Here is a 26,378-nt window from a genome sequence, read left to right on the forward strand (position 1 = left end):
GCCACGCCTACATCTAGGGCCTTCACAATCTCAGTTCAGTCCCGCCACGCCTACATCTAGGGCCTTCACAATCTCAGTTCAGTCCCGCCACGCCTACATCTAGGGCCTTCACAATCTCAGTTCAGTCCACCACGCCTACATCTAGGGCCTTCACAATCTCAGTTCCGTCCCGCCACGCCTACATCTAGGGCCTTCACAATCTCAGTTCAGTCCCGCCAAGCATACATCTACCGCTTTCACCAATCGTGTTCAATCCCGCCATATCCCATCTAACGTCTTCACCACCCCAATTCGGTCACGCCACGCCTACATCTAGGGCCTTCACAATCTCAGTTCCGTCCCGCCACGCCTACATCTAGGGCCTTCACCAATCGTGTTCAATCCCGCCATATCCCATCTAACGTCTTCACAACCCCAATTCGATCCCGCCACGCCTACATCTAGGGCCTTCACAATCTCAGTTCAGTCCCGCCACGCCTACATCTAGGGCCTTCACAATCTCAGTTCAGTCCCGCCACGCCTACATCTAGGGCCTTCACAATCTCAGTTCGGTCCCGCCACGCCTACATCTAGGGCCTTCACAATCTCAGTTCAGTCCCGCCACGCCTACATTACCGCTTTCACCAATCGTGTTCAATCCCGCCATATCCCATCTATCGCCTTCACCACCCCAATTCGGTCCCGCCACGCCTACATCTAGGGCCTTCACAATCTCAGTTCAGTCCCACCATGCCTACATCTAGGGCCTTCACAATCTCAGTTCAGTCCCGCCAAGCCTACATCTACCGCTTTCACCAATCGTGTTCAATCCCGCCATATCCCATCTAACGTCTTCACCACCCCAATTCGGTCACGCCACGCCTACATCTAGGGCCTTCACAATCTCAGTTCAGTCCCGCCACGCCTACATCTAGGGCCTTCACCAATCGTGTTCAATCCCGCCATATCCCATCTAACGTCTTCACCACCCCAATTCGATCCCGCCACGCCTACATCTAGGGCCTTCACAATCTCAGTTCAGTCCCGCCACGCCTACATCTAGGGCCTTCACAATCTCAGTTCAGTCCCGCCACGCCTACATCTAGGGCCTTCACAATCTCAGTTCGGTCCCGCCACGCCTACATCTAGGGCCTTCACAATCTCAGTTCAGTCCCGCCACGCCTACATTACCGCTTTCACCAATCGTGTTCAATCCCGCCATATCCCATCTATCGCCTTCACCACCCCAGTTCGGTCCCGCCACGCCTACATCTAGGGCCTTCACAATCTCAGTTCAGTCCCACCATGCCTACATCTAGGGCCTTCACAATCTCAGTTCAGTCCCGCCACGCCTACATCTACCGCTTTCACCAATCGTGTTCAATCCCGCCATATCCCATCTATCGCCTTCACCACCCCAATTCGGTCCCGCCACGCCTACATCTAGGGCCTTCACAATCTCAGTTCAGTCCCGCCACGCCTACATCTACCGCCTTCACCAATCGTGTTCCGTCCCGCCACGCCCACATCTACCGCCTTCACATCCGACTTCATTCCCGCCATGCCTACATCTACCGCCTTCACCACCCCAGTTCCGTCCCGCCACGCCTACATCTAGGGCCTTCACAATCTCAGTTCAGTCCCGCCACGCCTACATCTACCGCTTTCACCAATCGTGTTTAATCCCGCCATATCCCATCTATCGTCTTCACCACCCCAATTCGGTCCCGCCACGCCCCCATTTACCGCCTTCACCACCTCAGTGCCGTTCTGCCACGCCTACATCTACCGTATCCCCACCCAAGTTCCGTCCCGCCACGCCCACTTCTACCGCCTTCACCTTTGAGTTCAGTCCCACCATACCCAATACCCCGTCTTCACCACCCCAGTTCTCTCTGATAAGGTAGGGGATCTGACGTAGGTAATATGTACAGGCATATATAGTCCCGATACACCATCTCACTTCACATACCCGAGGCCCCCCATCAGGCAGGAGTATGGCGTTGCCGTGTGTGTACAGGGGGAGTCTACCTGTGTCTGGTCGGTGTCTACCTGTGTCTGGGTGGTGTCTACCTGTGTCTGGTCGGTGTCTACTTGTGATGTTCTTTCTGTTCTGCCAGGTGTGGCATGGACAGGGTCACGTGACATACATTGCGGCAAGACTTCCTCTGCAGGTGAGTGACATTTTCTTTAAGTGTAACAACTTTTTTACCAGAGGACAATATGGATTATTTCTGTGTCGAGATTTTGTTTTGTTTGTTTCTTTGTCTATTTTTTTTTATAAGCCTGATGTATAGTTTTGCCTGTGTTTTAACATACGCTGGAACTGTTTTCCTACTGAGCAGACAAAATCCTTTGATGGCGTTTGCCGAACACCGGCCCACTTTGTATACAAAAAGTGACCTTTAATGAATCATCACAACTTTATCTCGCGGGGATAGTTTCAAGGACATGTGGAAAACTCAAACCTTATGTCAAGATGACCTCAAATTGCCAATTAGTTCAGGTAAGGTCACGAAGATAATATCTTCATAGAAAAAATAAGAGATCGTGAACTACATATGTTAATACAAGCCGACCCATAGGGTCTATGAAATAGTCGTGAAAGGCTTATATTACGCCATCTACAAATCTCCTGTCACGAACATTATCTCTCGGAATTGGTACACGGTGTAGACGACGCTATGTTTCACCCCACACGTGATTTATGATGGAGAGATCCGGGGAATTTGCAGAGCAAGGCCGTACTCGAACATCGTCCTGTTGGGGAAATGTCACAGCAACACTAGCCGTGTGAGGACGGGCATTATTCCGTCTGAACGTCAATCCTGGGACATGACGTTGAAGAACCATAATTGCCACTGGTCCAATAATCTGATCTCCGTAACCCACACCTGACAAATGGCTATGGGCGACAACAAAACGGCTCCTCTGACGTGCACTGATCCAACCCCAAATCATCACGGAACCACCCCCAAAGCGATTCCTCTCCATGACACAGGCATGAGTATAACCCTACCCATGACGTCTGTGGACATGTCGACCTCCGTCATCACGGGAAAAGGTAAATCCGGCCCCGTCTGCTCCAGCAACAGACCTCCAAGAAAACCGAGGTTGATGGACGTGATGTCTGCACCACCTTTGAGGATTATCTGGGTGACGTTACGTCAGGATAGGTCGTACGTCGAGGCGGACGTGGTCGTGTCCCGTAATGACGTAAGCCGTTCCTGACTGTGTTGGGGTGGATACGCTGAAGTCCTGGGCCTAGATTTTCGAAGCTCTCTTAGCGCTAAGATAGTCGTAAGTGCCATACATTAACATTAACTTACGACTATCTTAGCGCTAAGAGAGCTTCGAAAATGTAGGCCCTGGAATGGTCTGAGCAGTGGTCACTGCAATCTGGATTCTGTGCCGGACATTTGTCAGCCGTATTCATCTGTCCTCATGGGCCACCATCCCACTAGTTCCTGGCCTCGTTGCAAGATGTGCGGTTCAGTTGAAAGCTCCAACGCCAAATTGACATCAGTTTCTGACATTTATGTGCTCGAATGTTGCACTTGCACAAAGAGGTGCACTTGTACACATGTAGTTCAAATATAAATTCAGATGTTTTTATGTGCATGGTTTCTTTTTGTGCCGAGTAGATTTAACAAAGTTAAGTGAAAACGACCTGTCACCTATTCTGCTTTCACAACCTTGCCAGGGGCGTCACGTTACGTCTGTAAGTAGTTCTATCGTCTGTAGGTAGTAGTTCTTAATAAAACCCATGCTGTAGGTAGGTTGGGCAAGCCAATACTATTTAAATAAAACGCTTTGCACGTTCGGGCCTTCAATCAAACTTGCCTTCAATCAAACTAGCAGACGTCAGCCTGCAGTGGTCAATACGTTAAATATTTCACAGTCTGTGGCCAGCAGACGATAGTACAGGCTAGTTGGAACAGTTGACTGACGATATTGGCCATCGAACCTGTTCAGGAGCAAGATCAATAGATCCAAACCATTCTCTTTGAAATAGTGTTCAAATGGCGAATCCAATTGCTGCCGACTTCAAGCTAGAACGAACTAGGGTGAGGCGAACGTTGAGATGTCGAAGACTTGCAGCTCATCTCCATGCTCCATCCCGCGTGCTGTGCCCCCCCCCCCATTCCCTACCATCCCTCCCTGCAATGCTAAAGTCGAGAATGAAGCAAGTCTAGATTTCCTCAGGTTCTGAATCTCCCATCTCACTGAGGCTCCTGTTGCATTTAAATGGAATTATTTGTTTCTATCAAAGTTATATGTAATCGCAGACTATATGTGCACCTCTGCGCACCCCAACCCCACGATCCACTCTGGATCCGCCTATGCGTGTCAAAGTACGTGTAACTAATCACGTCTTTTAGAACGACAACGTTCGTCAAAGCTCACCTCCAGCAGCACAGCATCCATAGAATGTCATGGGCAGCATTGAGCCCAGATATTTCCCCAACTTAACATGTCTAAGAAATGAGTGAGTGAGTTAAGTTTTACGCCGCTTTTAGCGGGGAAAACCAGAAACACGATTCCCCATATTGTGCCCATATGGGAACCGGGTCTTCGGCGTGACGAGCGAACGCCTTAACCACTAGGCTACCCCACCGCCCCTCAAAGATATAATCGGGAAACCAGTGCAGCAATGTGGGTTCATGCTAACAAAACAGAAAACGCACAGGAGATAATGATATTGTTGATTTTCATGAAACATTCAATTCAAATGTGATATGTTATATTAAATTGCTCGCCACACGTTCGAAAGCAGATGTACTGCTCAAACGCAGTTTTTATAGGATTGCCCGGAAATGTTACGGAAAGGAAATTCTAGGCAGAATGTTGTGTCAGTCATGTGGAGTGAGTATAACAATAAATGGTGAAACTGGTTCAGTGATGAAAAACAAATTCTTCTCTATCTTTCACTTAACTGATTGAGTTTGGTTTTTACGCCGCTTTTAGCAATATTCCAGCAACATCACGGCGGGGGACACCAGAAATGGGCTTCACACATTGTACCCATGTGGGGATTCGAACCCTGGTCTTCGGCGTGACAAGCCAACGCTTTAACCATTAGGCTACCCCACCGCCCCCTTTCACTTAACAGTTTTGGTTGTGAGAGCCAACACTGTCCTACCATTGTGTGACATTATGCATGAAGCCATTATCTAGATTAACAAATGAGCCTTGCTATCTGCAGTGTTTGTTGAGACACGCCTGGCTGTTGGTGGATGTCTCCGGGGTTGATGGGCGGGTGTGTACCGTGTGTGACCCCCAGGTGACAGAGCGTTACATACAGCTGGCCACACCTGTATCCTGTAAAAGCTCCATGTTTATGTCGAGGATCAAATGTACCTTTCTACGTACTCTTCTTTAATAGTATATTTATTTATAAAAACAACAGATGATGCGCAGATATATTCCTTACTCTCACATATGTGAACGGGGTTGTTTTGGTTGCCCCGTCCACAGACTGGTTATTGCCTGGGCCCCGTTTCACAAAGCTCTCGTAGCGCTACGACTTTCGTAAGTCAATGTTACAGTATAGGAAGTGCGAATGTGACGAGAAAAGTTACGAGATCTTAGGCTTACGAGAGCTTTGTGAAACGGGGCCCTGGTTATTAAAGGGGCACTGACATGTGGCCTCAACCCGCCAGTCGAACACCCAGGTCTCATCGCTGGCGCTGGCGTTAGCAGTGTTACGTGTAGAGACAGGTTTTGACAAGAAAATTTTAGGGACCGTTCATAATTTATGGCTAGAGGGGGTGAAATTATGAATGGTCCCTTAGGAAGGGATTCCATATTGTGAAACCTATCGCCCCGTATGAAAGGGTCTCTTTTATTATTTCAAATAAGTTACTTTTCTCCATTACAAGGGTCAACGGGCAAGGCCTGGTAGTCCATGGCCGGAACCTGCGCACAGTACTCAAACTGGTCATATATGGGCATTGGATCCAGCCTCGTTTTCATTTTCCACCAACATTAAGAGCTGCGACATTTTGGGACAGGCGTTTCAGCGATACCGGAAGTTAAGTTTCTTTGACCGGAAATCAAGTAAGCCTACAACAAATGTCCTTGAGGGTCTGACGGTGAATGTCAAGGACGCGGCCTGTGACGGATACCCCAGTTTCGAGATGGATGAGTCTTGTAAGTGGAACAAGGACAGTGTTTACTCTTGTCGAGTATACCGTCGTAGATAACCGAGCATGTAATGAATGTCGTAAATCATAAAATAGGGTAACACGTCAGTGGCAAAGATTTATCACAGTTTGGTATTGTGCTCAAAGAAGTAGGAGAAAATAATCTTACAATATTTTTATTGATCCATTTTGTATTATAAAGTTCAAAATTCACCCTGACAATAAGTGTTGGTTGGTGTGTCTCCCCAGAGCGTTATTCGTTAATGACCAGCACCACTTAAGGTGTTTCGACATCAGGATTACAATTGTCTCTGTGAATCGATGTGGCACTCATTGTTCATAGCCTGAGGTGCAATGTACAATGTTGTCAGTGGATTCTAGCACTCACATGTTAAGACTCTGACCCGGCTATATCGGGTACATCATCCGCACAATTATGAGATTCGAACCTACCTCTCACATTCCTCTGAGCTAATCTGTGAACAGCACATATATTATGTTTCTTAACTCACTCTGAATGACTGGCACAGTCGTCGAAGGCATCGCCAGATTTACTTACAGAACAGAGTTACGGCCCTTCGTCGTACCAGAATCTGCTTACAGAGGTTCGAATCTCATCATCCAATTATCCTTACTTTATCATTCACCATACTGGTTCTTGTGGATTCTGTAAAATCAGTGAACGTTTCAGACTTCAGATTTTCCCCCGCATGACAGAATGAGGTTGTGGACAAATTGTTTCTACTTGTTACTATAGTCTGTTTGCAGTGAAAACGTACCGATGAATTTCACCTTAAACAAAAACGAATAAAGTGAAAATAAGATTGCGAATCCTCATAATTTTACCTTGCCAATTGAACATTTAAATCTCAGAATTTTATTCAACTTAGGATAAAAGTTGTTTAACAAACGATCATGGTTTAAAACCGCTATTATTGGTTTGTATTACAAGGGGGTATGCACATTAGATGAAACACCTAGAACAAGTATGGTTGGTGTAAGTTAACGCTCATCAGTACCGCACGTGCAGTTGTTTCACTGTTTCAACTACTACGCTTACCCCCTTGTAATGCAAACCAATAATAGCGATTTGAATCTATGATCGTTTGTTAAACAACTTTTATCCTAAGATGAATAAAATTCTGAGATTTAAATGTTCAATTGGCAAGGTAAAATTAAGAGGATTCGCAATCTTAATTTCACTTTATTAGATTTACTTTTCGTTTAAAGCGAAATTCATCGGTACGTTTTCACTGCAAACAGAATATACTTGTCACTAACGCAGTATGTTTATTACCTAGATACCCTCAACGTGACGTCTTCGGCTGTCATGGAAACACAGTCCGTTTGGGGAGCTCTGAGAGGTAGGAATCTTGGTTCCATTGTCAGAAACTGGTTTCCTTCAATGTTGCAACTAACTGTATCCTGCAGGATGACTTGAACGTTTGTTTACCACACGGAGAGTGTGTTACACGCTGTTACGTCTGTTACAGGTCTGGAGACATTCAGTCAGCTCATCTTCCTGGATGCAGACCAGGTAAACCAATCAACAACAGTAACAACACTTTCGCAGTCAGCAACCTCAACAACAGTATCACACAGCAAACAGGTCAACTACGCTGACAGCAGCTCCACACTGTCAACAACCTCAACAACAGTATCACACAACAAACTTATCAACAGCGCCGACAGCAGCTCAACAACACACACAGCAAACAGGTCAACAACGCTGACAACAACCAACAACCTCAACAACAGTATCACACAGCAAACTTATCAACAGCGCCGACAGCAGCTCCACTGTCAACAACCTCAACAACAGTATCACACAGCAAACTTATCAACAACGCTGACAGCAGCTCCACACAGTCAACAACCTCAACAACAGTATCACACACCAAACAGGTCAACTACGCTGACAGCAGCTCCACACAGTCAACAACCTCAACAACAGTATCACACAGCAAACAGGTCAACAACGCTGACAGCAGCTCCACACAGTCAACAACCTCAACAACAGTATCACACAACAAACTTATCAACAACGCTGACAGCAGCTCCACACAGTCAACAACCTCAACAACAGTATCACACAGCAAACTTATCAACAACGCTGACAGCAGCTCCACACAGTCAATACCTTCAACAACACAACCACACAGTCAACAAAATCAACAGCACCTACACTCACTCAACAATGGTTACAACAGTGTCACGCTGTCAACAACATTAAGAACACTTCCACACAGTCTCACAAAGTTAAAAGTTCACAGTTTGACGTGTTTATAATTCTGTTGTTGCAGCACAAGATCCGCGAGACCTACATCGAGGACAGGCCCAGGTTCCAGCACCGAGGCAGCATGGTTGACACTGCCCGTCACTACATCCCCGTGCCCCTCCTGCTGAAGCACCTGGTATGGGGGCGTAGTCATAGTACCCAGTAAACAACAACAACAACAACAACAACAACAACAGTGAAAAGAAACCAAATACAGTTGAAACGATCTTGTCCCAACCTCTCCCTTTTTGTTGTGGGAATGTCAGGGGAAGCTGGGTGGGCATGGTGAGGGTTGTGTTTAAGTGTGTAGAGTGTGAGGGGTTGTGTGTTGGGGTGATGCGTGTGTGTGTCAGTATTGTAACTTTTAATAGTGCTTCCACGGAACCTGTCCCCGTGACCACCAAGGCTGAAATATGCTCCAGCACTCTTTTGGGTGAGTGAGTGAGTATGGTTTTACGCCGCTATAAGCATTATTCCAGCAATATCACGGCGGGGGACACCAAAACTCTTCACACATCGTACCCATGTGGGTAATCGATCCCGGGTCTTCGGCGTGACGAGTGAACGCATTAACCACTAGGCTACCCCGCTGCCCCTAGCACGCTATTGCCTGTCGTTATTTTTGAAACTAAATTACACACACAAGCACTGTCCTGCTACGCCAGACAGAAACACGCTGCACAACTAACAGGTGATCTGATTTTGTTGTTTGCGGACTAGGACGCCATGGCCTACAACAAGCTGAACGTGTTCCACTGGCACATCGTGGACGACCAGAGCTTCCCCTACGTCAGCACCAGGTTCCCGGAACTGTCCCAGAAGGTCAGTAACGCCGCTTTGAACTGAACGATAAGTGTGTAGCAGTTCATAGATGTCACGACTCGGTGGGACCGTGTGTCTTAATGATGTGTGTGTGTGTGTGTGTGTGTGTGTGTGTGTGTGTGTGTGTGTGTGTGAGAGAGAGAGAGAGAGAGAGAGAGAGAGAGAGAGAGGGCATAAGGTCACACACTATGGACACCAGATCCTGATTTCAAACTGTGTGGCGTTCTTGATGACAAGGTACAACTTACAAAACATGTAATCATAAATTAAGTAATTGAGGAATCCTAAAATACATTTGAATATTTTTGTTCTCAATAATGGAAAATGGACTTAGTCACTTTAATAGATGAAACAAGGTCAGATTCAATGACCATGTTTGAAGTATCAGTGCTATTGCCATAACTGAGTACAATGGTATGTCTGTGCGTGTCTGTGAGTGTCTGTGCGTGTCTGTGTATACGCTGTGCGTATAATAATCCATGTAATGTGTGCGTATGGTTATGTGATTCTCTCGCTTGTCGAATTCTGTGCGTGAGTGAGTGTTTATCTGAGTGAATGACTATGTAGTTGGTTCCATACAGAGCCTGTGAGTATCTCTGTGTGCGTGTGTACTACTGCTTGTTTAATGTGATGGGCCTTGGTGAGTGCGTGGATCTCTGTGTGCGTGTGTGTGTGTGTGTGTGTGTGTGTGTGTGTGTGTGTGTGCGTGCGTGCGTGCGTGCGTGCATGCGTGCGTGCGAGCGAGATAGGGGAGGTGAATGTCTACATTGTCACTATGCCTGTTGCACTCTATTTCAGGGGGCTTATTCCAGTAAACATCTTTACACCCAAGACAACATTACAGCCATAATCGAATATGCGCGCATGCGTGGTATACGTGTGATTCCGGAATTTGACACACCTGGGCATGCGCAGGGTTGGGGCAGAGCTCTGAAGTGTGAGTAGAGACTTTACATTAACACATTGGTCGCATTTATGTAAAATAAGGTCGGACAAGATTTGAGATGTTTGAGTGTGCAGGTTTAGTTACTTACACCACGGAGTTAGAAACATAAACGGAAAATTTAGACACAAACTTTTGGGATCCAACACTAGATTGGGTGTTGTCACACAAATATCATTCGTCATCTCTACGTGAGATTGTGTCGTTACACAAGGTGGTTCTTCGTCGCACCATGATTATGTGTTCAATCGATGATTGGTAGTCATCCGACGGTGTCCGTCATAATAAGTTCGTACCTTGTTTGTATTATCCTATGTCCGTGTGTCATTACCGGATTACCAAATGGGAGTCTGTAGCTGTCTCTCCACTCACTCACTCACTCACTCACTCACTCTTCAGATCTGCTGACCACTTGCTGGGCGGACGGAGAACCAGCGAGAGCCAATTATTCCGATCACGCCGAATATGAGAACCTAGACCCTACCCAGAATGCAACCTACGACTTCCTGTCGGAATTCTTCTCAGAGGTGAAGGACGTTTTCAAGGACGAGTTCCTCCACATGGGGATGGACGAGGCTCATTATATGTGCTGGTAAACCACTCGTATGTACTCACAGGCAAAGTTAGTTACACACAAACAACACACAGAATCAGTGTTAAACTTTTACTGCCGTGAATGAAATGTTATTACATAGAGTGAGTGAGTGAGTATGGTTTTACGCCGCTTTTAGCAATATTCAAGCAATATCACGGCGGGGGACACCAGAAATGGGCTTCACACATTGTACCCATGTGGGGAATCGAACCCGGGTCTTCGGCGTGACGAGCAAACACTTTAACCACTAGGCTACCCCACCGCCCCCTTATTACATAGAAAGACAATGTTTCAAGGTATGGCAACAATCAACAATCCACACGAACAGCGAACCTTTCTTATGCAAAGGTGCCATAAAACAAGTGGGGGTTCAAAAGCAAGTTCACATGGTCAGTGGCGTGAGTGTCCACCTTGTGCATTGATGCAGGCCTGGCACTTTCGACATCATTGAGGCCACTAATAAGTCCTGGAGAAGATCATTTCATATCCGAGGAATTATTTGGCGGAGTTCCTGCAGCGTTGTTCACATGTCACCACAAAGTATGAAGCTTGTTAAAGAGGACTAGATAATTACAATGAAAGGTCAGTTACAAGTGAATGACCTATCGTGATCTGCGTACTCCACGAATGCTGACACTATGCAATGTGAAGCTAATTAGAAATTGTCAGATAATTAGAATGGCTTTTCGTCGCCATTATCAACCTTTCAAAAATGATCAGCTTAGCTGAATAGTAGTCGTTCATCTGCCTTAAAAGCAGGCATTTTAAAGCAGGCACAGACCCCGGTACAACGTGTGAGCCCATTTCCGGTGTCCACCGCCATGATATGGCTGGAATATTGCTAAAGGCGGAGTAAAACCCAACTTACTCACTCACTATATCATGTTACAGGATGTCCAGCCCGAATATCTCTGACTTCATGTCTCAGATGGGTTATAAGCCAGGGGAGTTCTACAGACTGGAGCAGTACTTCAATGTCAGGCTTCTTGACATCATTTCCGGAATGCGCAAACGGTATCTGGTGTGGCAGGACCCAATAGACAATGGCGGGAAGGTAGGACATAGCACTGAAAGCAGCCTTCAGCAGACATAAGACCAACACAGCAGTGTATGCATGTAAAATGCCGATAATTGCGAGGGACATTAATTCTGATGATTACTCTAGCTGGAGATGTGGTTAAACTTTGCTAATAACTGTATGTACGTTTTCATCAGCGTAATACATGAACATGAACATGACAATAGTTTTGTCCCAACTGAATTTCTCAAGAGAGATAGGAAAATTGTTATAAATAATATCGTAGAACTGGTCCACAGATTACATAGCATAGTTAAAGTCAGTCACTTTATGTAATCATGGCATAGGTAATAACTCACAAGGCACAGAAAGATAGAATGTTTGTTGTCAAACGGGCACGGCCTGTGATCTTCAGAATAATGGATTACATGTTTCCGCAATCTAAATGCCAGTATTCTAGTTGGACCAAAAGAATCCGGGGGCGGTGGGGTAGCCTAGTGGTTAAAGCGTTCGCTCGTCACGCCGAAGGCCCGGGTTCGATTCCACACATGGGTACAACTTGTGAAGCCCATTTCTGGTGTCCCCCGCCTTGATATTGCTGGATTATTGCTAAAAACGTCGTGAAACCCAACTCAGTCAGTCAGTCAGCCAAAAGAATCCGAGTCTTTCTTCATTTCCCCAACCGCGTCATACCAAGAGACGTTAAAATATGGTACTTGTTGATCCCTGCCTGGCGCTCGGCATTAATGGGTACAACAAGGACTGTCGGCTCGGAGTCAGTATAATGTGTCTGAGTGGGGTATTCATGCTTCAGTGCGGCATTGTATCTCAGTGGGCTAGCACTATAAAACCAGCTTCAGTCTGGTCTAGTACAAGCAGCCGCACATACACATACACACGCATGCACGTCGTCATATGAGCGAATTAAACCCAAATTTCACCTCACCTCACCTTTCTTCATTTACTGTAGCTCATGTTGTGTGAGAGGCTGGTGCCGTGGGATAGTAGTCTAGGACGGTGTACAGACTGCGTCCCTTAGATCATATGTTCCACTCCCCTGTAAAACAGCTGACCCATACACCCTTCAGCTTCTGTCTAAACTGGCACGTTTTCATGTAACTCAAATAGTGTCATATAACTATTACATTATTATAAAAACAGTAAGAACGATATTCGGGGTATTTTGTACACTGCCAACTCGACAATGATGATGATACAGCAGTAAGAGTTTTCCTGGTGAGGGTGTGACAATGCCCATTACGTCATTGAAGTATCCTCATTTTCAGTCACCCATCCACCCTACAACTCAACCACTCACTCACACACAAGCTCACTGTATCTGCTACATTGCCATTCGTAACTACTCGTGTCATTCCGGCAAGCCGGGATGGCGTCTCGTACCCCTCTCGTGGCCATGTTTACGACTGGGCCCTGTCTAAGCGCAAACGGGCATGGAGATGAAAATAGTCTAGTACTATTGCCAAGGAAAGATAACTCTGAATTTCCAAACATGGCTCCTAGAATATCCTATATCCCGTGGGCAAAACAGCAATACAGTCATTCCCTTTGTAAATATGTTTCAGTGTTTAAAGTTTCTGATCCTTTAGCGCAAAGTTTATGTTTAACTTGTGCTTTGCATAGTTTAGCGAAGTTTCAAACTTCAACGGCGCCGCCATTTTCATGCTTCGAAATGCGTTTTACTACGCGCGATTTGATTGGTTTGCCACGATTCTTGGCAATAATGGCGTACGATAGGGGTACGAGTCTTCTTGTAGGTCACGGAAAGAGGCGAGTAGTTACGAATGCTACATTGCAGGTGGCCCTGAACGCTCTGGTGCAGGTCTGGAAAGACACAAAACAGTGGCCTGCTAAATTCGAGGACTGGCGGAAGTACATGAGACATGTGACAGAACAAGGTTATGACGTCATCTTCTCCTCGTGCTGGTATCTCAACGTCATCAGTTACGGCGAGGACTGGGTAGACTACTACAAGTGCGACCCGCTGGACTTCAACGGTAACACTAGTGTGATTACCAAAACCCTGTCTTGGATTGCGTGGAGTCAGTATATCCTCATCTGTTCATTGTTAACTGATGCGAGAATGCTCCAACCACAGCAACCCAAGACAGGCATCTTGCTCTGAAATATAAATCCCCACATGTCGAGTCTAAATATTGTACCGGCGTAAAACCAAACTCAGTCTGGGAACCACAGCAGAGCTCTGCATGGTTCCTCAAATTTCCCTCAAATATTCCCCATTTAACACCATAACAGAACCGCCGCGATGAATTTCCCACTAAATGAAAACCGACTATAGTGAGATAATGCCGTAAAACATACAATCGACATCAAATTGTGAGCGTAGCACCTCCTTTGGTGCACTGTGTGTGTGTATGAAATCTGGAGTTTCCAACTTATGTGAAAGTAAAACTAAAGGTGACACTCCATCCCTCCAGGCACCGACACACAGCGGCGTCACGTGGTTGGGGGAGAGGCGTGTCTGTGGGCGGAGTATGTGGACGGCACCAACTTCCTCTCCAGATACTGGTGAGACCTTGGCAAGTCCTCGGTGTTTTAAAGAACCACTAAACTTTGTTTTTGTCACTCTTTTAACCATTACATATGAAAGATTTGTGGTTAGTCTTATGCGGAACACCAAATTTATTCTTTAAAAACTTGTGGTTAATTAATACCGAGCGATTAAAAGTGGCCAAAAGTCCGCCTGCTTCCCCTCGCCCGCCAACGAAAACCACAGACAGGTTACGTAACTCTGTCGCCAGAGCACTGCAGTGACGTCATATGAGGAACGATTTTCAGTTAGTTGTATAGAAAATGTAGCACGCTCATCATTTTGATGATTTCGACATCAACGACGACATGCCGAATCGTTGCTTTGTCGTCAATTGCTCCTAGGGTCGGGCGATGGTGTCCCCATGCACAGATTTCCACAGGACCCCGCAGTTCAGCAATGGGTTATGTTTGTGAGTGCGAAGCGAGCGTTGTGGAAGCCTGAAACGATATCTTACTTGTGTTCAGATCGCTTCACGGAAGTTAAAGAATCAAAACTACTTACTAGTTGTTGTAAAATATGCATATGATTGATGACCATAAAGATTTTCTATGACACAACTTGTAACATAACGATTTCTTCCTCGGAAGTGAGGTTGTGGTCGAAGTAACAATAATATTGTAAGTAGTATATATTGACACCCACCTCGCTGCCACGAGAGAAATTGTTATGTTATACGCTTTGTCATGCAAAATCTATTGGCCATCAATAAAATACATATTTACTACCAGTAGAAAGTAGTTTTGATTTTAACTCGGTGGAAACAAACCTAAATACCATTTATCCTCAGACTGGCGGATGTTCCCGACAGAGCGCCGCCATTTTAAAAATAAAAATCTGTTAGAATTAAGGAGATTATAGTTTGTTTTCATCAAGTTAGAAAATCAAGACTACTTCTACTCGTAGTTAAATATGTATTGAAATCATAACCAAACGGATTTTGCATGACACAACTTATAACATAACGATTTCTTCCACGGAAGCGAGGTGGGGGTCGAAGTCACAATACTGCGCGATAAATTTCTTGCTACATTCATGGTTAATGTCCACTCACCAGTATGTAGATACTAGTCAATGTGCGTCTTTATATTTGGTCTTATAATCCTAATTAGTTTATTATCATACTTGTATGCATTTTGAAACTAAATAAAAGTGCAGACGATCTGCTGATACTTATAGTGAATTTATAACAGAACTGTAATATCTAGACATTTTATAGTTTGCCAATGTGAATCATAATTCGCACACACAATTAGTGCATGTTGTCTGTCTCATTACACTTCACGGTGAAAACAATGATTCTGTTGAATGCTACGACAAATGAATAAAACAAAATGCAAATATTAAAATTAAAACAGATTAAAGTTATAGGAACAATATCAGGCCATTACCTTGTTCGAAGAATGTATCCATCAATATCCACAAAACTGTTCCAAATGATGTGTCTTTTAACAGTTTAATATACGAAAAAGTGATAAATCTTTTCAGGTATTGGTGTATAATCTCATTGGTCACCCAAGATAGCACACCTGGCAACTAATTTACATAATGTCCGCCTTTCTTTAAAACAGTAATTTAGTTAGCCAATAATGGGCAATCAATCAATGTATTGCCGGTTAATCCTTTGAAAGAAGGACGTTGTTTTACGCAGACACCGACACGACAGAGTGTATTCAGTATAGATTAGTAAATCTACATACATAAACACTACTGCTTTTGACAATTCCGCTGTGTCAGATAAAAGTAATTAATCAATCAGCGTGTTATCGGTTAATCTTTGATCGATGTTTATAATGTTGAATATTTACTCCAGACACAAGAAATGCCAAATGGGAACCTTTGTCGGGTAATTTAAGTGTGTTACCACTAATTATACCTGTTATAAATTCATTAACTGACCATCAAGTGAATGATGACAAATAACATGTGTAGGTTTATACCACCTAACACGGGTTACAACAAGGGAGTATTAATTGCTGTATTGCATGTGAAAACTTATGGGCCGACACTGTTTTGAGAATACAAACAGATTTTTACATGACATGATTAAATATCGAGGTAAAAAAGCACAGAAATGGGATCAATTTGGATCAGTCATTATACAAATAGGGCCTAACGACACCAATCGATTTTGACAGAATCGTCTATGAAAACAAGTTGTAACTCGGAAACCAGGCAAAGCAGGAGACAAAATTAAATGACAGTATATATATGACGTCACAGAGTCGCGCCGCTCTGATTGGTTGAAATTTCGTTCGCGGGTGAGAATTGTGCACTGTTGTCAAAAAGGTCGATTTAAGTCAATTAAAGGTCGAAATGAGTAGTTTTAATGACGGGGTTTCATTTATAACGATGCGAGATAGTGATTTATGTATTTTACCCCTAGGGTTTATGTGACCTTTAACATTTTTCTACGCGTGTATGTATTCAGTACCAGATGATTCTCGGGTGAGATTCTCTATAATATTCTAAATCAATAATCCAATTGAGTCATATCTACTTAGTTTTTGTTCATATGTCAGTATCAATTTAAAGGTCACATAAACCCTAGGGGTACAAATACATAAATCACTAACTGGCATCGTTATAAATGAAACCCCGTCATTAAAACTACTCATTTCGACCTTTAATTGACTTAAATCGACCTTTTTGACAACAGTGCACAATTCTCACCCGCGAACGAAATTTCAACCAATCAGAGCGGCGCGCCTCTGTGACGTCATATGAGGAATAGCTTTGAGGGCCGATGCAGAATTCATCTACATTTTAGGGGTTAAATTATCTTGTTTACAGGCTTGTATAAACCTGAAATCGTGACAATTGTTGTGGAAAATGAAAGCTATATGTTCTCACAATCTACTGTCATTTAATTTTGTCTCCTGCTTTGCCTAGTTTCCGAGTTACAACTTGTTTTCATAGACGATTCTGTCAAAATCGATTGGTGTCGTTAGGCCCTATTTGTATAATGACTGATCCAAATCGATCCCATTTCTGTGTTTTTTTACCTCGATATTTAATCATGTCATGTAAAAATCTGTTTGTATTCTCAAAACAGTGTCGGCCCATAAGTTTTCACATGCAATACAGCAATTAATACTCCCTCGTTGTAACCCGTGTTAGGTGGTATAAACCTACACATGTTATTTGTCATCATTCACTTGATGGTCAGTTAATGAATTTATAACAGGTATAATTAGTGGTAACACACTTAGATTACCCGACAAAGGTTCCCATTTGGCATTTCTTGTGTCTGGAGTAAATATTCAACATTATAAACATCGATCAAAGGATTAACCGATAACACGCTGATTGATTAATTACTTTTATCTTACACAGCGGAATTGTCAAAAGGTAGTGTTTATGTATGTAGATTTACTAATCTATACTGAATACACTCTGTCGTGTCGGTGTCTGCGTAAAAACGTCCTTCTTTCAAAGGATTAACCGGCAATACATTGATTGATTGCCCATTATTGGCTAACTAAATTACTGTTTTTAAAGAAAGGCGGACATTATGCAATTAGTTGCCAGGTGTGCTATCTTGGGTGACCAATGAGACTATACACCAATACCTGAAAAGATTTATCACTTTTCGTATATTAAACTGTTAAAAGACACATCATTTGGAACAGTTTTGTGGATATTGATGGATACATTCCTCGAACAAGGTAATGGCCTGATATTGTTCCTATAACTTTAATCTGTTTTAATTTTAATATTTGCATTTTGTTTTTATTCATTTGTCGTAGCATTCAACAGAATCATTGTTTTCGCCGTGAAGTGTAATGAGACAGACAACATGCACTAGGGTGTGTGCGGAATTATGATTCACATTGGCAAACTATAAAATGTCTAGATATTACAGTTCTGTTATAAATTCACTATAAGTATCAGCAGATCGTCTGCTTTTTATTTAGTTTCAAAATGCATACAAGTATGATAATAAACTAATTAGGATTATAAGACCAAATATAAAGACGCACATTGACTAGTATCTACATACTGGTGAGTGGACATTAACCATGGAATGTAGCAAGAAATTTATCGCGCAGTATTGTGACTTCGACCCCCACCTCGCTTCCGTGGAAGAAATCGTTATGTTATAAGTTGTGTCATGCAAAATCCGTTTGGTTATGATTCCAATACATATTTAACTACGAGTAGAAAGTAGTCTTGATTTTCTAACTTGATGAAAACAAACTATAATCTCATTAATTCTAACAGATTTTTTTATTTTTAAAATGGCGGCGACTCTGTCGGGAACATCCGCCAGTCTGAGGATAAATGGTATTTAGGTTTGTTTTCACTGAGTTATAAAATCAAAACTACTTTCTACTGGTAGTAAAATATGTATTTTATTGATGGCCAATAGGATTTTGCATGACATAGCGTATAACATAACAATTTCTCTCGTGGCAGCGAGGTGGGTGTCAATATAATACTACTTACAATATTATTGTTACTTCGACCACAACCTCACTTCCGAGGAAGAAATCGTTATGTTACAAGTTGTGTCATAGAAAATCTTTATGGTCATCAATCATATGCATATTTTACTACAACTAGTAAGTAGTTTTGATTCTTTAACTTCCGTGAAGCGATCTGAACACAAGTAAGATATCGTTTCAGGCTTCCACAACGCTCGCTTCGCACTCACAAACATAACCCATTTAGCACGAACTGCGGGTCCTGTGGAAATCTGTGCATGGGGACACCATCGCCCGACCCCTAGGAGCAATTGACGACAAAGCAACGATTCGGCATGTCGTCGTTGATGTCGAGAAATCATCAAAATGATGAGCGTGCTACACATTTTCTATACAACTAACTGAAAATCGTTCCTCATATGACGTCACTGCAGTGCTCTGGCGACAGAGTTACGTAACCTGTCTGTGGTTTCTGTTGGCGGGCGAGAGGGAAGCAGGCGACTTTTGGCCACTTTTAATCGCTCGGTATTAATTAACCACAAGTTTTAAAGAATAAATTTGGTGTTCCGCATAAGACTAACCACAAATCTTCATATGTAATGGTTAAAAGAGTAACAAAACAAAGTTTAGTGGTTCTTTAATCAAAAGTGTGACCTTAATACATCACACATTGAGATCAATAATTGTCAAGTTTTTCAGTCTATTTACATTCAGTGTGTTTTCATATCATCATATAAGGATGAACAAAAGATCACATTATCACAAGTGTTTCATATCAACATATCAGGATGAGAGAAAGACCACATTATTACATTATCACAAGTGTTCAAGTGTCAGTGTTACAGTCTATCCAAGCTTGAGCAGGTAGCCGACGGCGTCAAGAAACTGAAGAGGGATTTCTGTCCACGCTGAAGCTGTTCCTCGAGTCTGCACAGACGGTTGTCGATCTCTGTACACTCGTTTTCTGTTTGTTGGCGCAACACCAAAGTCAATCTGAGCAATCCTCACCTCTCGGCGTGTTCGACTCTCCTGATGACTTCTACAAATCTGTAGATGTTCGGGTGCCTGTGTGGAATTTCTCGATTCAGACGGTTGTGGAATCCTTCCAGGTTGTTGTTTGTCCTCGGCCCAGCTGTCAAGTTGTGGTTCCACAGGTGAAGAAAAAATCTGGCAGTGTCGTCGACCCATGTTGTCACGATGTAGTCGTTGAAGTCGCTAGTTGTGACTCTTCCTTTGCATGTTGACTGCACACACTTCCAGTGTACACAGGTCTGTCGCTCAACATTCTTAGTGTGAAGATATCCATCCAACAGAACTTGACGGCTACCTCTCCGTGACATAACAAACTCAACATTGCGAAGACCAGCCATGTTGATGCCATGTTTGTTTCATGTCAGCACTTATATACTGTATGGAACAATCTCAATTTCCTGTATCATCTCCACGTTTTATTTCTCTCAACTTCTCAACATTGTAATATATGTAACATTAAAGTGCACTATAACAACTTTTCTTAACAACATTTAGCAATCACAACACTTTTCCAATTGTATGTTTCTTCTACTCAGGGTTGAGGTTTGTTTTCATCATGAGACCACTAATTTCCTTGCCACAAAAGACTAATCACATTTATGCATCCCTTGATCTCATCTATGCTCCATGCACTAATCCCTCTTTAGGATTAGTCTATTATATCAGACAGGTAAATGCTAGGTGTTGTTTTAACTAGCTGTAGGGGTACTGGAGTGTAGGGGTAGTGGCATGTAGGGTTATGGGTGTGAACCCCCAAGAAACGAAGCAGTCGGGATACCGAACCCAGTCAGAGCGGGTGGGTGTGCACTCAAGTGTAACGGCTGGTTCATTTGCAGATGCCTTCACGGCTAATTGTGTGTATATATATAGAGAGATGTTGGGTTTTGTAAATACATGCTCATTTTTTGTGTATAACATTTTGCAATCAACAGACATCATAACATGTCATGTGTTCAAGTATCACACCTGCCTGTCTGTGTAATTACATAATGTGACAGAGACCGAACTCGGGCCATAAATCAATGCATTTTGTTTATGGTGTATAGCCTGATTGGTGTTAAGTTCAAATTGCATGTGGTCAGTGATAGCAGCTGTGTATTGAATATTGTCAAAAACAAGACATTGAGTTTTGTCTGTGACAACGACATATCTATATCACAGTTAGAAATTCTGTCAACGCTAAATAATGACATTGCTTTTAAGTATCGAACTGAGAAAGTGTCTCGGTAAGAAGAACGTGTGGTGAAATAGACAAATGAAATTATATAAACAGTTAATTTACTGTCATAACATATAAAAAGCTCGCGCCTGTGAGATATCAACAAAACATTAGAAAAATAGCTCACACCAAAGCCTTCACCGAGTATTCACCTGACAACCCGCTTCCAAGCTGCGCGAACCTATTTACTTGCGCAGCTGTTGAAACCCAACTGTTGAAACTCCGTTTTCCCAGAAAAGTCTGGGGAAAATTAGTGAAACGTTTGAACTCCGTTTTTCATCGCGTTATTTTTCAACTTTATAAGTTGAATTTGCATTTTGACGATTTGTTGCGGTATGTCCATACCGAGAGGTATCAGAATCTGCAAAGTTGTGTTTTACGTTGCATGTGACCTTTAATGATGTCTCAAGATCGAGATTTTGAACTCAATAAATTGATTAACGGATGTATTAAAAAGGGAAAAATAGTTCAATTAACGGCGTCTCAAAGACCTTGGTAGTCAGGAAGCTTGGGAGTGAGTGAGTTTAGTTTTACGACGCACTCCAGCTGTATGGCGGCGAAGATGCTACGGGGTTTATTGTCGGAATCAAAGAACGACAACTCAATTATTGTGCGTTATAGGCGCTTCCCCATACTCGGGAGAGAAGTGGCTACTTTGGGCAGTGCTGGTCAGGTACGACTGGACCAGCCGATCGGTTCATGTCACGGATTTAAACCACTGAAAATGTAGTATGTCCGTCATACTTAGTGCCAGCTTGTGTTTCCAGGCCACGTGCGTCAGCTGTGGCGGAGCGTCTGTGGAGTCCGGAGTCCGTGACGGACGTCAACACCGCCAGGTTCAGGATTGACCAGCAGAGGTGTCGCATGGTCAGGTAAGAGAGCAGAGGCATGTACTGGCAACAGTAAATGTAAATGTTCCATTTTTGAGGTACAGTGAAATTTGGTTAATACAGATCTAAACAAATCCGGATTGAGGAATTATTAGTATGGAATCTGTGCCGAGTTCGAGACAGGATTGTTTCAGAGTTTGTTTTGTAAACCACTGGGACAGCATGGCCTGTATGTCAGTTTACCTGACCACCCTACTTCATCTGTCGCCTATTGGGAAAGAAAAACAAACAAACTCTAACCCGAACTTTCAAAGGAACGTTCGGAAAGAAGGGTGTCCGGATTATGCGGTGTCAGGATCAACGGACTTTCACTGTAATACTTTAACGAAATTATATTATGTTAACCGTATAACTGTATGCTAAAAAACGGTAGACCAACTGTGTATTCATTCTGTCTCTCCTCACTGTTGTCTACAGACGTGGTATTCCTGCACAGCCCATTCTCCCCGGTTACTGCGGAGACTACGACATCGGATTTCAGCCGGAACTGGAACCAGCGCAACAGACCCATAATACAGCCTGCACCGGAAGTTCTGCGGTCGCCATCTTGAATATATATTTATTCCTCGCGTCAGTTCTCATATCAGCACATTTTGCTGCCAGCAACTGTATATTTTATCAACGATAATCTTTTTCTTTTTAATTATAAATATAGCATTAGAAGGCACAGTGTACCCATAATGCACTCTGTTGGCATCCCATGTGTTGTGATGAACGCTGTGGACGTCCCCGACCAACCATATTTATATTTTCATAAATTAATGTGAACTTCAACTCATTTGTATTTTTTTCAAGTGGTACCACTTTTGGGTATTTGAGGGGGTTTAGTTGGTGATTTGGTTAACGTGTTTACTAAACTATCATGTAATGTTATATAGTTAGTGTTATCCACTTACAGTAAACTAACCCCATCTACATGCGAAGGAAGGATTAGGGTTGAACGCCGCTTTGGAAAGTGTGACGGTTTGTATATTGCAGCGCGTCGTTTCAATACATAGTTGAAAAGAACACGTATAATTCTCTATGGTAGTTATCCCAGTTCTGGTCGCAACACGCGTCAACTCCATGTGGGAGAAACGTCTCCAGTGACCCTCCAGTCACCTGCGGATGCTGCAACGGTCATTTGAGAGACATACGTTTCCACAGATGCCTGAGACCATTGCGCACGCCCTCCTCTCCACCTCACCCAGAGACTCCCGCTTGTGTGAATTACTTAATAACATGTCTATAGACAAGAAACACCTGTGATTCTAAGGTACATCCGTTATATTTCATCTAGATACATTCGTTATATCCCATGTGCCTCCTGCACAGAGCATCATCCACCCTGTCACTGGTCAAACACATTGACATTGGGGTCAAGGCTTACAGAATCATCTTCATCCTAGCTAATACTAATAATAATGTATTCACAAATGTAGCGGTGGCTATTCCGTTATTGGGTGTTGATGCACCAAACACTGGATCAATCTCGTGTCCACTTCCGGGTATATGGTCTGCCATCATGAATATCATGCATTGTCTGTCACACAACAACACTGCATTATGTAACACGAGCGCCGGGATACACAGGGCAATAGGGTACACGCCGATTGTTATATACATGGTGGTGTAATTAGAGTCAGTGAGTTTTGTCACGGTGTGAACATCGTCACGTGTGAACATGAGACTTTCGTCGACACGTACATCATCGACAGGTGATACAGAAAACACCCGCGTCTCCTGTCAGGGTCCTGATGTCTGCTGCTGTAGTTATTCAACAACACACAAGGAGTGGCAACACGAGTCTCTAAACAAAAATGCCGCAGTATTGTCGATTGAAACACTAGATCTAACCCATTCACAAGATGATTCTCTCTCTCACACACACACACACACACACACACACACACACACACACACACACACACACACACACACACACACACACACACACACACACACACAGAGAGAGCGAACGGACACCATTTGACTAACACACAGTTGTTGAAAACTTAGATGAGTGATTCTCTCACACAGACTGATGACGCTAGATTGACACTCACACAGCCTGGTGACGCAGCTCTCACAGTCACCATCAGATGAGGCCAGATTGCTCACTACAGTCATACCTGATGACGCCAGATTGCTGTCACAGTCACACCTAGATGACGATAGCTCACTCTCACTTAGATGAGGCCAGATTGCTCTCACAGTCACACTTAGATGAGGCCAGATTGCTCTCACAGTCACACTTAGATGAGGCCAGATTACTCTCACAGTCACACTTAGATGAGGCCAGATTACTCTCACAGTCACACTTAGATGAGGCCAGATTGCTCTCACAGTCACACTTAGATGAGGCCAGATTACTCTCACAGTCACACTTAGATGAGGCCAGATTGCTCTGACAGTCACAATTAGATGACGCCAGATAGCTCTCACAGTCACACTTTAGATGACGCCAGATTGCTCTCTCTCACTGTCACACTTAGATGACGTCAGATTCCACTCACAGTCACACTTAGATGACGCCTGCTGCCCTCAGACAGTACTGCGCCAGGACGGGGTCAGTGTTGACGGCGATCGCCATGGCCAAACGCAGCTGGAGGGGAGACACGGGACCACCCCCCGTCACGTGACTAGAGCCTGGACAGTCTATTGCGTCACACATGTGATGACGTAATTCCTGCGCTCGTGCCTCGGGTGTCGTCTGCCGTTTCCATTTAGTTCTGTAAGAGAGACATATTTCTGCAGTTACTTCCTGACATATGACGTGACTGAATCACACAGGAATTTTGTTAGGACTTGGTTATAACGGTAACTACCACCTGACACTAACACTGTTACAGTACAGAGTCGACACTAAGAGTCTCTGACAATGCCTGTGTTCTACTCCTCGCAGTGACCTGTCCGTGCTCCACGAATCTGGGTCCCGTTTCACAAAGCTATCGTAGCGCTAAGGTAATCGTAAGCCTCTGTGAAAGGATGGGAGTTAGGATCTCGTAAGCGCTAAGATCGCTTTGTGAAACGGGCCCCGGGCTCATCCATTGTACTGTCGCTAGCTTTCCATTGTCTTCACCCTGTGTCTCTTTGATAGATCCAGTGATCTGTAGCTGATTCTTACCTTCTGTTCTGTTCTTCCCCAGTGTCTCTCTGATAGATCCAGTGATCTGTAGCTGACTCTTACCTTCTGTTCTTCCCCCTGTGTCTCTGATAGATCCAGTGATCTGTAGCTGACTCTTACCTTCTGTTCTTCCAGTCTGTAGCTGTGTCTCTGATAGATCCAGTGATCTGTAGCTGACTCTTACCTTCTGTTCTTCCCCTTCCCAGTGATCTCTGACTCTTACCTTCTGTTCTTCTCTGATAGATCCAGTGATCTGTAGCTGACTCTTACCTTCTGTTCTTCCCCCTGTGTCTCTGATAGATCCAGTGATCTGTAGCTGACTCTTACCTTCTGTTCTTCCCCCTGTGTCTCTGATAGATCCAGTGATCTGTAGCTGACTCTTACCTTCTGTTCTTCCCCTGTGTCTTTGATAGATCCAGTGATCTGTAACTGACTCTTACCTTCTGTTCTTCCCCTGTGTCTTTGATACATCCAGTGATCTGTAACTGACTCTTACCGTCTGTTCTCCGCTCTGTGTCTATGATAGATCCAGTGATCTGTAGCTGACTCTTACCTTCTGTTCTGGTACCAGGTCTTCACTTGTGTCTCCGACAGATCCAGTGTTTTGGAGACTTCTGCTCTGTCGCTGACACTGAGATATTTTTGACAGCGGAACTTCTTCTCCAGATACTGCAGCTGGGGGTTGGTGAACGCCGTCCTCCGGCGACGTTGACATTTAGCTCTTTGCAACGATTCCGATGATAGATCAGTCGTCTGAAGCTCCCGTATGTCCAACTCCGCTGACGAATCTAACTTGGGAGAATCTACAACGAAACATGTTAATGAAAGTCTCTTACGGGTAATGAATACCTGGAGGTCATCTTTATCTCTGTCCCCTGTAACACACCGAGTATCATGTCGGGAGATCCTATAACGATACACTGACTGACTGACTGAGTTTGGTTTTACCCCGCTTTTAGCAATATTCCAGCAACATCACGGCGGGGACACCAGAAATGGGCTTCACACATTGTACCCATGTGGGGATTCGAACCCGGGTCTTCGGCGTGACGAGCCAACGCTTTAACCACTAGGCTACCCCACCGCCCCCTATAACGATACAGATCGGTACTTATGCAACGCATGTTATATTTGAGACTACACTGTCTCAGTTAAGTACAGATTCTAGTACTTTTTGTTGGGTGGAGGCCCATCCGGGATTCGAACCCACACCCTCAGAATCAGACACTTAATCGCCAGCACACAAAGTCAGCCATCTAACCCACTTTCTAAATGGCATTGTGTATTCAAATCGGTACTTATATGTATAATTGTCACATGTAAAGTGTATGTAATTAAAATTACATCGGGTGCC

At 43.9% G+C, this 26,378-nt stretch overlaps 1 protein-coding gene across 1 annotated transcript; it reads left to right on the forward strand.

The window, feature by feature from the left end:
* Nucleotides 1-1,607: 1,607 nt before the first annotated feature.
* On the forward strand, nt 1,608-22,692 carry LOC124267395 (beta-hexosaminidase subunit beta-like). Its single transcript, XM_046702304.1, has 13 exons — nt 1,608-2,153; nt 5,862-6,132; nt 7,427-7,489; nt 7,619-7,662; nt 8,429-8,539; nt 9,124-9,225; nt 10,024-10,162; nt 10,568-10,760; nt 11,655-11,817; nt 13,598-13,796; nt 14,238-14,328; nt 21,796-21,900; nt 22,336-22,692. The coding sequence occupies exons 1-13, from the start codon at nt 1,977-1,979 to the stop codon at nt 22,544-22,546; spliced, it is 1,869 nt and encodes a 622-aa protein (XP_046558260.1). The 5' UTR covers nt 1,608-1,976; the 3' UTR covers nt 22,547-22,692.
* The last annotated feature ends 3,686 nt before the right edge of the window (nt 22,693-26,378 follow it).

Source organism: Haliotis rubra, unplaced genomic scaffold (assembly GCF_003918875.1).
Source record: "Haliotis rubra isolate DU_JTF1 unplaced genomic scaffold, ASM391887v1 Scf131, whole genome shotgun sequence".
NCBI lineage: Eukaryota > Metazoa > Mollusca > Gastropoda > Lepetellida > Haliotidae > Haliotis > Haliotis rubra.